Below are 16012 nucleotides of genomic sequence, written 5' to 3'. Positions count from 1 at the left end.
TCTGCTCTATGTGACTGCGCTACAACTCTGTGATGCTAACGGATCGTTCCGGGAGAGTTCTGGGCAGGAAAAAGTTAAGAACCAGTAGCACTTATTAACGACAGAGGCAAGAGATTCCAGAGGAAAAACCAGGAAAACCATTATTCCCAGCCGCGCTTTCCTGCCCCTCGATTACCTTGCAGGCAAATCTCTGGCTCTCTAAGTAGACTTCCATGTACTTAGAGCAATTATTAAGTTCCCTTTATACATACCCCCAGATCAAAAAAAGAGTGAAGCTTTTGGCATATTAATTAAAGATATGAGCAGTTTGGAGTTTTTCTTTGAGGTTTTCTTACACTGACTGTGCTATAAATGGCATCCTATTTGCTATGTGGTGCACTACTTTTGACCAGGTCCCTATGAGAAGTTCCTATGGGTCCTGGTCAAAAGTAGTGCACTATAATAGGGAATAGGGGGCCATTCGGGACTCAGCCACTGGGGGTTAAAGGGATTGTTATCCTGACCTTGTTTTAAAATTCATTGGTTTTGATATATTTCGAATGGGGCCCATGAAATATTTAACGAGCTGCAGCTGTGAAGAATTGAAGGGGGAGTTTCAGGACCTGCTCGTGCTCAAAGTGGTTGGGAATCTCTGATGTCACCTGGGCTTTAGATTGGGGAATCCCTGGGTATGTAGGTCGAAGATTGTAGCCAAATCATCATTAGCCTCACTCATTCTCCCTTTCTCTCTCTCCCATTCTCTCTCTCCCATTGTCTCTCTCTCTCTCTCTCTCTCTCTCTCTCTCTCTCTCTCTCTCTCTCTCTCTCTCTCTCTCTCTCTCTCTCTCACTCATTCTCCCTTTCTCTCTCTCTCTCACTCTCTCACTCATTCTCTCTCTCTCACTCATTCTCTCTCTCTCTCTCTCTCTCTCTCTCAATTCAATTCAATTCAATTCAATTGACTTTATTGACATGGCAAGTTATTATTACTTACATTGTCAAAGTATACATATCGAAAAATTTCAATAAAATATATATGTATATATATACACAAAATATATATATATTTATATATAAATAAATGGTGGGACTAACAGCAATAATAATAGTAGTAGTGGACATGGGATTACCATTAATAACAGCTACAACAACAATATTAATCAGAACAACAATACATTAAAGCAACAGTAGTAGACCAGTGTCAACATGACTGAGAAGGCACATGACCTGGTACGAAAGACAAAACAAAACTAAGCTAAATGGGAAATATTATCAACATTACTTTGCATTTTTCACTGGCTGTCCCTCAGGCTGTGGCAGGAGGACACATATTTGGCTGCCAAAACTGCACATTTTGGCTTTTCACCCAACAAATATTTGAATTTTTCTTCATCTTTTATAGTTTCAAATTCTTTGTATTGAATTATAATTTTGGGAAAGAAATATGCTCTTAGGTCTGAGTATTTGTCACAGTGTAGTAGGAAATGCACTTCTGTCTCTACCTCTCCCCTGGAGCAGAGTGAGCACAGCCTGTCCTCTCTGGGCAGCCAGGTTTGTCTGTGACGACCGGTCTCTATAGCCAGACTGTGCTCACTGAGTCTGTACCTAGTCAATGTTTTCCTCAGTTTTCTATCAGTCACAGTGGTCAGATAGTCTGCCACCATGTACTGTCTGTTTAGAGCCAAATAGCATTGAAGTTTACTTTGATTTTTTGTGGTGTCTTTCCAATAGGTTATATATTTTTCTTTTTGTTTTGTGATGATTTGGTTGGGCCAGATTTTCTGAGGGCTGTCCCAAGGCTCTATGGGGTTGGTTTGGGTTGGTGAACTGAGCCTCAGAACCAGCTGGCTGAGGGGACTCTTCTCTGGTTTCATCTCTTGACATTGTAGAGCTGTGTGATGGAATGTTTTAGGGTCACTTGTTTTTAGATGGTTGTAAAATTTGATGGCTCTTTTTTCTATTCGAATGAGGAGGGGATATTGGCCCAATTCTGCCCTACATGCGTTATTTGGAGTTTTTCTTTGTACTTGCAATACAGTCTTGCAAAACTCTGCATGCAATACTTCAATTGGATGTTTGTCCCATTTAGTAAATTCATTATTAGAGAGTGGACCCCATACTTCACTGCCATATAGAGCAATTGGTTCTATAACTGATTGAAAAATTTTGAGCCAGATTCTAATTGGAATTTCAATTTTGATGTTCCTTTTAATGGCATAGAATGCTCTTCTTGCTTTGTCTCTCAGCTCATTCACAGCCATGTGAAAGCTACCTGTGTTGCTGATATTTAGTCCTAGATATGTGTAGTTTTTGGTGTGTTCTAATAGAACTGTGTCCAAATAGAATTTATATTTGTCATCCTTATTTCCGGACCTTTTTTGGAATATCATTATATTTGTTTTTTTTAGGTTAACGGTCAGAGCCCAAGTCTGACAGAACCTGTGAAGATGATCTAGGTGTTGCTGTAACCCCTCTTTAGTGGGAGACAGCAGCACCAGGTCATCTGCGTACAGCAGACACTTGATTTCAGTGTTGTGTAGGGTGATACCAGGTGCTGTCGATTCTTCTAATGTTTTTGCCAATTCATTCATGTAGATGTTAAATAATGTTGGACTTATTGGGCAGCCCTGTTTCACTCCCCGCCCCTGAGAGAAGAAGTCTGTTTGCTTGTTGCCAATTTTAACCGCACATTTGTTTTTAGTGTACATTGATTTAATAAAATCATATGTTTTCCCTCCAATACCACTTTCTATTAGTTTATAAAAAAGACCTTCGTGCCAAATTGAATCAAATGCTTTCTTGAAATCTACAAAACACGAGTAGATTTTGCCTTTGTTTTGGTTAACTTGTTTATCAATTAGAGTGTGGAGGGTGTAAATGTGGTCTGTTGTACGATAATTTTTTAGAAATCCAATCTGGCTTCTGCTCAGGACGTTGTGTTCGTCAAGGAAATTATGTAGTCTGCTATTTATAATACTGCAGAGAATTTTCCCCAAGTTGCTGTTAACGCATATTCCTCTGTAATTATTTGGGTCAAATTTGTCTCCATTTTTATAGATTGGTGTGATCAGTCCCTGGTTCCAAATATCGGGGAAAATACCTGCAGTGAGGATAATGTTGAAGAGTTTGAGTATAGCCAATTTGAATTTGTGGTCTGTATATTTGATCATTTCATTTAAAATCCCATCAGCACCACAGGCCTTTTTGGGTTGGAGATTGCATATTTTTTCCAATAATTCTTCTTCTGTAATTGGGGTATCCACAGGATTCTGATAGTCTTTGACTGCTAATTCAAGGATTTGTAATTTTTCTTGTATATCTTTTTGTTCTGGGCTCTTTGTTATATTGTTGTAGAGGTTTGCAAAGTGATTTCTCCACATATCCCCATTTTGGATAGCCAACTCCTCATGATGAGGTTTGTTTAATTTATTCCAATTCTCCCAGAAGTGGTTTGATTCTATGGATTCCTCAATTCCATCCAGCTGATTTCTAATGTGCTGTTCCTTTTTTGTTCTAAGGGTGCGTTTGTATTGCTTCAGTGTTTCCCCATATTGAAGGCGTATATTTTTGTTGTCTGGTTCTCTGTGTTTTTGATTAGATATATTTCTCAATGACTTTCTTAGATTTTTGCAATCATTATCAAACCATTTTTCATTATCTGTTATTTTTGGTTTGCTCTTATGCTTCTTTAGATTAGCCAAGGAGGCTAATTTGTCAAATATAAAGTTTATGTTCCTAACGGCCAAATTTACACCTTCATTGCTGAAGGAGAATGTTAAGGCTAAAAAGTTGTCCAGGAGAGATTGTATTTTTTGGCTACTAATTGCTTTTTGGTAGATGTCTGTACTGTTTGCACTCCATCTATAGGCTTGTTTAGTACCATGTAATTTATTGGGCCATGATGCTTCATGGTTGGGTTCTGCTCTTCTCAGATACACTGTGATTTTACTGTGGTCTGAGAGAGGTGTTAGTGGGCTGACTGTGAAGGCTCTGAGAGACTCTGGGTTTAGGTCGGTGAGGAAGTAGTCTACAGTGCTGCTGCCAAGGGATGAGCTGTAGGTGTACCTACCAAAAGAGTCTCCTCTCAGCCTGCCATTGACTATGTACAGACCCAGTGTTCGACAGAGCCTCAGGAGCTGTAATCCATTTTTGTTTTTCACTTTGTCATAGTTGTTTCTGTGGGGGTATGTGGGGAGGGAAAGGTTATTGCTTCCTGGTAGGTGTTTATCCCCATGACTGTCTCTCTCTCTCTCTCTCTCTTTCTCTCTCATTCTCTCTCTCTCTCTATCACTCATTCTCCCCTTCTCTCTCTCTATCACTCATTCTCTCTCTCTCTCTATCACTCATTCTCTCTCTCTCTCTCTCTCTCTATCACTCATTCTCCCCTTCTCTCTCTATATCACTCTCTCTCTCTCTCTCTCACTCATTCTCCCTTTCTCTCTCTCTATCACTCTCTCTCTCTCTCTCACTCATTCTCCCTTTCTCTCTCTCGGTCTATCACTTATTCTCCCTTTCTCTCTCTCTCTCTCACTTATTCTCCCTTTCTCTCTCTCTCTCTCACTTATTCTCCCTTTCTCTCTCTCTCTCTCACTTATTCTCCCTTTCTCTCTCTCTCTCACTCATTCTCCCTTTCTCTCTCTCTCTCTCACTCATTCTCCCTTTCTCTCTCTCTCTCTCACTCATTCTTCCTTTCTCTATCACTCATTATCCCTTTCTCTCTCTATCACTCATTCTCCCTTTCTCTCTCTCTCACTCATTCTCCCTTTCTCTCTCTCACTCATTCTCCCCTTCTCTCTCTATCACTCATTCTCCCTTTCTCTCTCTCTCTCACTCATTCTCCCTTTCTCTCTCTCTCTTTCTATCACTCATTCTCCCCTTCTCTCTCTATCACTCATTCTCCCTTTCTCTCTCTCTCACTCATTCTCCCTTTCTCTCTCTCTCTCACTCTCTCACTCATTCTCTCTCTCTCTCTCTCTCTCTCACTCATTCTCTCATTCTCTCTCTCTCTCTATCACTCATTCTCCCTTTCTCTCTCTCTCGCTCTATCACTCATTCTCTCTCTCTCTCTATCACTCATTCTCTCTCTCTCTCTCTCTCTATCACTCATTCTCCCCTTCTCTCTCTCTATCACTCTCTCTCTCTCTCTCACTCATTCTCCCTTTCTCTCTCTCTCTCGCTCTATCACTTATTCTCCCTTTCTCTCTCTCTCTCTCACTTATTCTCCCTTTCTCTCTCTCTCTCTCACTTATTCTCCCTTTCTCTCTCTCTCTCTCACTCATTCTCCCTTTCTCTCTCTCTCTCTCACTCATTCTCCCTTTCTCTCTCTCTCTCTCACTCATTCTCCCTTTCTCTCTCTCTCTCTCACTCATTCTTCCTTTCTCTATCACTCATTCTCCCTTTCTCTCTCTATCACTCATTCTCCCTTTCTCTCTCTCTCACTCATTCTCCCTTTCTCTCTCTCACTCATTCTCCCCTTCTCTCTCTATCACTCATTCTCCCTTTCTCTCTCTCTCTCACTCATTCTCCCTTTCTCTCTCTCTCTCTTTCTATCACTCATTCTCCCTTTCTCTCTCTCTCTCTCTCTATCACTCATTCTCCCTTTCTCTCTCACTCATTCTCCCTTTCTCTCTCTCTCTTTCAATTCAATTCAATTCAATTCAAGGGGCTTTATTGGCATGGGAAACATGTGTTAACATTGCCAAAGCAAGTGAGGTAGGTAATATACAAAAGTCAAATAAACAATAAAAATGAACAGTAAACATTACACATACAGAAGTTTCAAAACAATAAAGACATTACAAATGTCATATTATATATATGCAGTGTTGTAACAATGTACAAATGGTTAAAGCACACAAGTTAAAATAAATAAACATAAATATGGGTTGTATTTACAGTGGTGTTTGTTCTTCACTGGTTGCCCTTTTCTTGTGGCAACAGGTCACAAATCTTGCTGCTGTGATGGCACACTGTGGAATTTCACCCAGTAGATATGGGAGTTTATCAAAATTGGATTTGTTTTCGAATTCTTTGTGGATCTGTGTAATCTGAGGGAAATATGTCTCTCTAATATGGTCATACATTGGGCAGGAGGTTAGGAAGTGCAGCTCAGTTTCCACCTCATTTTGTGGGCAGTGTGCACATAGCCTGTCTTCTCTTGAGAGCCATGTCTGCCTACGGCGGCCTTTCTCAATAGCAAGGCTATGCTCACTGAATCTGTACATAGTCAAAGCTTTCCTTAAGTTTGGGTCAGTCACAGTGGTCAGGTATTCTGCCACTGTGTACTCTCTGTTTAGGGCCAAATAGCATTCTAGTTTGCTCTGTTTTTTTGTTAATTCTTTCCAATGTGTCAAGTAATTATCTTTTTGTTTTCTCATGATTTGGTTGGGTCTAATTGTGCAGTTGTCCTGGGGCTCTGTGGGGTGTGTTTGTGTTTGTGAACAGAGCCCTAGGACCAGCTTGCTTAGGGGACTCTTCTCCAGGTTCATCTCTCTGTAGGTGATGGCTTTGTTATGGAAGGTTTGGGAATCGCTTCCTTTTAGGTGGTTGTAGAATTTAACGGCTCTTTTCTGGATTTTGATAATTAGTGGGTATCGGCCTAATTCTGCTCTGCATGCATTATTTGGTGTTCTACGTTGTACACGGAGGATATTTTTGCAGAATTCTGCATGCAGAGTCTCAATTTGGTGTTTGTCCCATTTTGTGAAATCTTGGTTGGTGAGCGGACCCCAGACCTCACAACCATAAAGGGCAATGGGCTCTATGACTGATTCAAGTATTTTTAGCCAGATCCTAATTGGTATGTCTCTCTCTCTCTCTCTCTCTCTCTCTCTCTCTCTCTCTCTCTCTCTCTCTCTCTCTCTCTCTCTCTCTCTCTCTCTCTCTCTCTCTCTCTCTCACTCATTCTCCCTTTCTCTCTCTCTCTCACTCATTCTCCCTTTCTCTATCACTCATTCTCCCTTTCTTTTCTCTCTCTCTCTCTCTCTCTATCACTCATTCTCCCTTTCTCTATCACTCATTCTCCCTTTCTTTCTCTCTCTCTCTCTCTCTCTCTCTCCCATTCTCCCTTTCTCTCTCTCCCATTCTCCATTTCTCTCTCTCTCTCTCTCTCTATCACTCATTCTCCCTTTCTCTCTCTCTCACACTCATTCTCCCTTTCTTTCTCTGTCTCACTCTCCCGCGCTCTCTGGCTCTTTCTCTCTCTCTCTCCCTCCCCTCTCTCCCTCCCTCCCTTTATCTCTCTCGTGACCCAGAAAACCCAGACCCAGTAACCTCTCGATCTCTCTCTTTTAAAATGTGAAAACCTAACAGCTGGAGAACTCGCGCCGTAGCGTATCAATGTGTGGTGCTGGCGGCGTCCACAACGAGGCCTGCGTTTGTAGACTGAGTTCTCCTCGTCTTCGCTCGCCGCAGGAGACTGTCGAGAAAATGGATTAATAATGCTGTTGCATCACATCCCGTGAACGCGCCCCTCTCGATTATGAGCTGTCTGCCGAACAAGCTGCGGAACAATGGGGGGAGCGTTCAGAGACGCCGGGTTCACCCGAGGTGTAGGGAGATGGGGGTTATCTGCGAACACATTAAGATCAGTTTGATAAAGTGGGGACGTTTCCTGTGTGGTGAAGACACCACACGTGCACACACACACTCGCGCACACACACACACACTCATACACACAGTCACACACACACACTCACACACACAGATAGACACACAGTGATAGACAGTGCCGTATGGTGCTGAATGGGAGGGCTCCTTCCACACACTGTGGTGTTTGGAAGGGCCAAGGGAGACCCTGTCACACACTGTCTGGTGTGACACACACACTGAAGAGCAGAGGGGGGCTGTCATCGTGGGTGAAGCCTTCTTCCCCTCCACAGATACTACTGTGTGATCTGCTAGACGGACTGTTAGGGTGGCTACACACACATGCACATACTGTACTGCGCGGTATAATACGCACTCGAATGTAGTAAGCTTTCTCTCCCTCTCACATACAACTCCGATTTCAGTCGTCTCCCAGATTCAAGTTAGGCACACATTGCAGGGTGTACATGTCCTTGACAAAGTGTTAAATCCATAACAAGTGAGTTATCTGAATTGACATTTTTTATTTTTTTTATTTTTTTTATTTCACCTTTATTTAACCAGGTAGGCTAGTTGAGAACAAGTTCTCATTTGCAACTGCGACCTGGCCAAGATAAAGCATAGCAGTGTGAACAGACAACACAGAGTTACACATGGAGTAAACAATAAACAAGTCAATAACATGGTAGAAAAGAAAAAAAGAGAATCTATATACAATGTGTGCAAAAGGCATGAGGTAGGCAATGAATCGAATAATTACAATTTAGCAGATTAACACTGGAGTGATAAATCATCAGATGATCATGTGCAAGAAGAGATACTGGTGTGCAAAAGAGCAGAAAAGTAAATAAATAAAAGCAGTATGGGGGGTGAGGTAGGTAAATTGGGTGGGTAGTTTACAGATGGACTATGTACAGCTGCAGCGATCGGTTAGCTGCTCGGATAGCAGATTTTTAAAGTTGTTGAGGGAGATAAAAGTCTCCAACTTCAGAGATTTTTGCAATTCGTTCCAGTCGCAGGCAGCAGAGAACTGGAAGGAAAGGCGTCCAAATGAGGTTTTGGCTTTAGGGATGATCAGTGAGATACACCTGCTGGAGCGCGTGCTGCGGGTGGGTGTAGCCATCGTGACCAGTGAACTGAGATAAGGCGGCACTTTACCTAGCATAGCCTTGTAGATGACCTGGAGCCAGTGGGTCTGACGACGAACATGTAGCGAGGGCCAGCCGACTAGGGCATACAGGTCGCAGTGGTGGGTCGTATAAGGTGCTTTAGTAACAAAACGAATGGCACTGTGATAAACTGCATCCAGTTTGCTGAGTAGAGTATTGGAAGCTATTTTGTAGATGACATCGCCGAAGTCGAGGATCGGTAGGATAGTCAGTTTTACTAGGGTAAGTTTGGCGGCGTGAGTGAAGGAGGCTTTGTTGCGGAATAGAAAGCCGATTCTTGATTTGATTTTGGATTGGAGATGTTTGATATGAGTCTGGAAGGAGAGTTTGCAGTCTAGCCAGACACCTAGGTACTTATAGATGTCCACATATTCTAGGTCGGAACCGTCCAGGGTGGTGATGCTAGTCGGGCGTGCGGGTGCAGGCAGCGAACGGTTGAAAAGCATGCATTTGGTTTTACTAGCGTTTAAGAGCAGTTGGAGGCCACGGAAGGAGTGTTGTATGGCATTGAAGCTCGTTTGGAGGTTAGATAGCACAGTGTCCAAGGAAGGGCCGGAAGTATATAGAATGGTGTCGTCTGCGTAGAGGTGGATCAGGGAATCGCCCGCAGCAAGAGCAACATCATTGATGTATACAGAGAAAAGAGTCGGCCCGAGAATTGAACCCTGTGGTACCCCCATAGAGACTGCCAGAGGACCGGACAACATGCCCTCCGATTTGACACACTGAACTCTGTCTGCAAAGTAGTTGGTGAACCAGGCAAGGCAGTCATTAGAAAAACCGAGGCTACTGAGTCTGCCGATAAGAATATGGTGATTGACAGAGTCGAAAGCCTTGGCCAGGTCGATGAAGACGGCTGCACAGTAATGTCTTTTATCGATGGCGGTTATGATATCGTTTAGTACCTTGAGCGTGGCTGAGGTGCACCCGTGACCGGCTCGGAAACCGGATTGCACAGCGGAGAAGGTACGGTGGGATTCGAGATGGTCAGTGATCTGTTTGTTGACTTGGCTTTCGAAGACCTTAGATAGGCAGGGCAGGATGGATATAGGTCTGTAACAGTTTGGGTCCAGGGTGTCTCCCCCTTTGAAGAGGGGGATGACCGCGGCAGCTTTCCAATCCTTGGGGATCTCAGATGATACGAAGGAGAGGTTGAACAGGCTGGTAATAGGGGGTGCGACAATGGCGGCGGACAGTTTCAGAAATAGGGGGTCCAGATTGTCAAGCCCAGCTGATTTGTATGGGTCCAGGTTTTCCAGCTCTTTCAGAACATCTGCTATCTGGATTTGGGTAAAGGAGAAGCTGGGGAGGCTTGGGCGAGTAGCAGCGGGGGGGGCGGGGCTGTTGGCCAAGGTTGGAGTCGCCAGGAAGAAGGCATGGCCAGCCATTGAGAAATGCTTGTTGAAGTCTTCGATTATCACGGATTTATCGGTGGTGACCGTGTTACCTAGCCTCAGTGCAGTGGGCAGCTGGGAGGAGGTGCTCTTGTTCTCCATGGACTTTACAGTATCCCAGAACTTTTTGGAGTTAGAGCTACAGGATGCAAATTTCTGCTTGAAAAAGCTGGCCTTTGCTTTCCTGACTGACTGCGTGTATTGGTTCCTGACTTCCCTGAACAGTTGCATATCGCGGGGGCTCTTCGATGCTATTGCAGTTCGCCACAGGATGTTTTTGTGCTGGTCGAGGGCAGTCAGGTCTGGAGTGAACCAAGGGCTATATCTGTTCTTGGTTCTGCATTTTTTGAACGGAGCATGCTTGTCTAATATGGTGAGGAAGTAACTTTTAAAGAATGACCAGGCATCCTCAACTGACGGGATGAGGTCAATATCCTTCCAGGGTACCCGGGCCAGGTCGATTAGAAAGGCCTGCTCGCAGAAGTGTTTTAGGGAGCGTTTGACAGTGATGAGGGGTGGTCGTTTGACCGCGGACCCGTGGCGGATACAGGCAATGAGGCAGTGATCGCTGAGATCTTGATTGAAGACAGCAGAGGTGTATTTGGAGGGCAGGTTGGTCAGGATAATGTCTATTAGGGTGCCCATGTTTACGGATTTAGGGTTGTACCTGGTGGGTTCCTTGATGATTTGTGTGAGATTGAGGGCATCAAGCTTGGATTGTAGGACTGCCGGGGTGTTAAGCATATCCCAGTTTAGGTCACCTAACAGAACAAACTCTGAAGCTAGATGGGGAGCGATCAATTCACAGATGGTGTCCAGGGCACAGCTGGGAGCTGAGGGGGGTCGGTAGCAGGCGGCAACAGTGAGAGACTTATTTCTGGAGAGATTAATTTTTAAAATTAGAAGTTCGAACTGTTTGGGCATAGACCTGGAAAGTATGACAGAACTTTGCAGGCTATCTCTGCAGTAGATTGCAACTCCTCCCCCTTTGGCAGTTCTATCTTGACGGAAAGTGTTATAGTTGGGTATAGAAATCCCAGAATTTTTGGTGGCCTTCCTAAGCCAGGATTCGGACACGGCAAGGACATCAGGGTTGGCAGAGTGTGCTAAAGCGGTGAGTAAGGCAAACTTAGGGAGGAGGCTTCTGATGTTGACATGCATGAGGCCAAGGCTTTTTCGATCACAGAAGTCAACAAATGAGGGTGACTGGGGACATGCAGGGCCTGGGTTTACCTCCACATCACCCGAGGAACAGAGGAGTAGTAGGATGAGGGTGCGGCTAAAGGCTATCAGAACTGGTCGCCTAGAGCGTTGGGGACAAAGAATAAAAGGAGCAGATTTATGGGCGTGGTAGAATAGATTCTGGGCATAATGTGCAGACAGGGGTGTGGTGGGGCGCGGGTACAGCGGAGGCAAGCCCAGGCACTGGGTGATGATAAGAGAGGTTGTATCTCTGGACATGCTGGTCTCAATGGGTGAGGTCACCGCATGTGTGGGGGGTGGGACAAAGGATGTATCAGAGGTACGGAGAGTGGAACTACGGGGTCCATTGCAAACCAAAACAATGATAATGATAACTAGCCTGAACAACAGTATGCAAGGCATATTGATATTTGAGAGAGACATACAGTAAGGCATAAAGTGATTGCAGGTCTTGATTGGGAGAGCTAGCTAAAACAACAGGTAAGATAACAGCAGCAATAACAGGGTGCTAGTCTAACACAGCAACAACAGGTAAAAATGGCGACGACTAGGCAGAGAGGGTCGGATTAACTACACACAGATCCTGAGTTAAAGCACAGAGCCGATAAAACACAAATAAACAGAATGGAGTACCGTGAATTAATGGACAGTCAAGCATCCATCAGCTATGTAGCCAAGTGATCATAGTGTCCAGGGGGCAGCCGTAGATGGAGCAGGGAGGCCTCCACTAAGCTAGCACGCGGCGTTTAAAGTTAGTAGCCCGGGGGGAGGTCTGCTCAGACGGAGGGGGTCTGCTCAGACGTGGTCGTGTCGACAGAGAATCCAAGCCGGATGGCGGTGGCGAAAGAGAGGTTGTGAATTGTAGAATTGTGTTTGCTAACTGGTGCTAGCTTCGTGGCAGTGGCGCTAGCTGCCGGTAAATTGGTGAGTAATATCCAGGCTAATAACAGGGCTGGTGTCTGTGCAGAAGGTAAAAGCTACTAGCAGCGGCAAAAAAAATGGCTAAATTAGCTTGTAGCTGATTTAGACCAGTTGTGATGGATTGGCAGGGCTCTGTGTCGGCAAAAAAAGGTCCAGTCCAATTGGCAAAAAGAGGTATTGTAGCCCAAGAATTCGCTGGTAGACCTCTTCGGCTAGCCGGCAGATGGGCCTAGCTCGAGGCTAGCTCAAGGCTAACTGGTGCTTGCTTCGGGACAGAGGCGTTAGCCAGCAGTAGCTACTCGGTTGCAGTTAGCTAGCTGCGATGATCCGGTGTAATTGTCCAGAGCTTGCGTCAGGAATCCGGTGATGTGGTGGAGAAAATCAGTCTGATATGCTCTGGGTTGATATCGCGCAATAAACTGGTTGATATCAGCTGTTAAGCTGGCTGGTGTCCGAGCTGAAGGTGAAGAACGCTAGCCGTGGCTAACAGTTACTACTAGCTAGTAGCTAGTTAGCTGGCTAGCTGCTGATGGAGTTTCCAGTTATAACGTATAAAAATAGCAGATCCGTATCACATTGGGTGAGGCGGGTTGCGGGAAAGTATATTTAGATCATAGGTGGAAAGTGAGATTAAAAATATATACGAAAAAAAAAGACGAAACCGGCTATTTACATGGGACAGAGACAAACACACGTCCGACTGCTACGCCATCTTGGATTCACATTGCGGATGCTGATTGCTGTCCTTGAACAGGTGGTCTTAAACCTTTAATATAATCAAATCAACGATTTAGTTCCCTCCACGACAGCACATTCTTTTACGGTGTACATGTGGCTACAGTAACCATAACATGGACACAGAGGAACAACGCTGAATTTAGTTTGCAATAAATCCAACTTTTATTTTTCTATTGAAAATAGTCACGCGTGTGGTTCCGCAGCTTCTTATGCTGTGATCCGCACGTTGAAGTCCCTGTGTTGGACTGAGTCATTAGGCTGTGAGAAAGACCCTCCGTTTGAGTGACAGATAACTCTGAGTCCCTCACATTTACATCCTCCTCCTCTTGGGGTCGTAGTCCTGATGACTGCTGCTGCTCCTCGTATCGCCCCCATCTCTCTTAGCGAAGGCTGCCGATTGGTTGTTGGAGACTGCTGTCTGGCTCGTGGCTGTCTGGCTCGTTGGACAAAACATAGCGGCATTCTGCTGGCTGGATGACCAAAATGTAGCAGCTGCTGATTGGCTGGGCCAGACTGTTGTCTTGGTAGTGACTGCTGATTGGTTGGGCCAGACTGTGTTCTTGGTAGTGGCTGCTGACTGGCTGGGCCAGACTGTTGTCTTGGTAGTAACTGCTGATTGGTTGGGCCAGACTGTGTTCTGGGTAGTGACTGCTGACTGGCTGGGCCAGACTGTTGCCTGGCCTTTAGGTGATGATTGACTGGGCCAGACTGTTGCCTGGCCTTTAGGTGATGATTGACTGGGCCAGACTGTTGCCTGCCAAGTGGCTACTGATTGGCTGTTGTCTTTCACCTCCACAACATCATTGACATCCATTGGCTCCACATCCTGATGACAATGCACTTGATTGTTGTTGTTGATCTGGGGCCCCTCTTTCCAGTCCATAAAATGATCCTGGCCTTGTCCATAGCTGGAGTTTGGCTGCAAGGTGGCAGGGCCTGAGTTGGGCTGGAACTGGCCTCCAGGTGGTGTATTCAAAAATCGACTTTGCCATTGTCCCTGCAATGAATCAATCATTAAATCAGATTGTACTTATAAAGCCCTTTTTACATCAGTATTTGTCTCAAAGTGTTTTTGAGAAACCCGCCCTAGACCCAGGGCTCTGGTCAAAAGTATTTCCCTACCTATATAGGGAATAAGTTGCCATTTCAGACTACTCACTATAATCTAGGCCAAACAAACCTGGTTTAGGTTCTGGTAGGCAGCCACTCCAGACACGGGAGATCCTCCTGTAATCTGTGTTTTCAGCCATGCGGCGAGAACGTCCTTAGGAACCATCCTCAACACTAACCAGGTGAACTGGTCCAAAGGGAAGGGATGGAGGGGCCCAAACTGGCTCAGATATTGGAGATAGTCCATTATTGAAATAAGTTGGTGTAATTATATGTTTTTTTTTTAATTGTTCAGAGCAGATAGCAATGTGACAGGCGATGCTTTCAAGTGCCTAAATGATGTGGCCGACTTCTAGAACGTTGCTTCACAGGTGATCGGATGACATCACAGCTGCATCACAATCGAGGTCAATGACTATGACATTGTGCGCTGTGCTCATCGAGTTCTGTTTCTAAGGTCTAGCTTCAACTAAACAGCAATAAAGGGCCATTCCTTAATAAAAAAGTGTTTTCTATGAAAAAAAATCAAATAAATGTTTTCTATGAAGCTGAGGGATCGAACTGGAGAAATGTAATCACCAAACAATTTTGTAGATGGAGCTATAGATGCGAGGACTAAAAGTCCATGGGGTCAAAATGATCGTTTTAATCAGATTTTGAAGATAGACACCTGTTGCCTGGGTACAGGGGACATAACATATACTATTTATGTATATATTACATCATTCATGTCAGTTTAATATACAACGGTTTATACATGAACATTCAGTTGGAATATGGCGACGGCAATATCCGTCACTTCGTTGTACCTAGTGCCTCTTGGACAATATTCATACGCGCAATGATTTGTATCTGTGGTTCCCTCACCTAACTGCTCTAACACACACTGCGATAAAGCACAGGTGATTTTGTCAGGATTGTGTTGATACTGGTCCATCGCCCACTTAACTTTACACCCCCCCCCCCTCGCGTCAGGGTTCCAAGTCCACATCCAATTTACTAACTAAACATCTTCTTCCATAAACAACTGACTGTGTTTAACACAATGCTATTGACTACTGGGTCGACCTGAATAGCAATGGGAATGGCTCCCTTGGGTTGGCTGTGAATTCATCCCCTTCCCTTTGTGCTTGACTCTCTCACTGACCCTATTCTTCTGTTAGGCGTGTTTTGGTATGTATCATATCCCTGTGCTATTGTAAGTCTGACCTTGTAGTTGTGCTATTGTGTATGTGTGTACACTCCCTCATGTGTGTGTGTGTGCATGTATTTCCCATGTGTTCCCCTCACTGCAACATCTCAAGTCTCTAAACCCACCACTGCGTTGTCTCCCTTCCCCACACAGACCTGAATAGCTACCTGTACGTCGAAGCCAACTCCAAGACGGAGCAGCAGCGAGCCAGGATCCTAAGCCCCATGGTGGGACTCGACACGGGGCCTCTCTGCCTGCTCTTCTCCTACCAGCTGTGGGGAGAGGCCCAGGGCACCCTGCGCATCCTTCTCCGCGATGCCCACCACGAGGAGACCCTTCTCTGGGCACTCCGCGGCAACCAGGGACCCGTTTGGAAGGAGGGTCGCACCATCCTGCCCCGATCCCCCAAAGAGTTCCAGGTATTCGGGCGTCAGCATGCTCCCCTCTCCCTTCCATGAAAATAGTCTGTTGGAGTTAGCTGGAGAAACAAGTAGAAGTATATTACTAGTGGTTATGTGTTGCAGCGATTTTATGTATAAGATATATCCCTGCATCTACATGTAGGTCATTTGTTTCTTCTTCCCCTAATCTTCCTCCTCCTCCTTCCCTTACTCTTCCTCCTCCTCCTCCTTCCCCTACTCCTCCTCTTCCTTCCCCTACGCCTCCCCTTCCTTCCCCTACGCTTCCTCTTCCTTCCACTACACTTCCTCTTCCTTCC

General features: G+C 45.0%; 1 protein-coding gene across 1 annotated transcript in view; it reads left to right on the top strand.

Moving 5' to 3' along the window:
* LOC139566532 (neuropilin-2-like) overlaps positions 1 to 16012 on the top strand; it is a 77424-nt gene that overhangs the window by 51596 nt on the left and 9816 nt on the right. Inside the window, exon 13 of the mRNA XM_071387849.1 lies at positions 15448 to 15713. Within this exon, the coding sequence (XP_071243950.1) occupies positions 15448 to 15713 (266 nt within the window). The remainder of the gene's footprint in view (positions 1 to 15447; positions 15714 to 16012) is intronic.

The sequence above is a fragment of the Salvelinus alpinus genome, chromosome 38, assembly GCF_045679555.1.
Source record: "Salvelinus alpinus chromosome 38, SLU_Salpinus.1, whole genome shotgun sequence".
Taxonomy (NCBI): Eukaryota; Metazoa; Chordata; class Actinopteri; order Salmoniformes; family Salmonidae; genus Salvelinus; species Salvelinus alpinus.
Note: the sequence above shows the minus strand (reverse complement) of the source record. Positions and strands in the feature narration are given on the sequence as shown.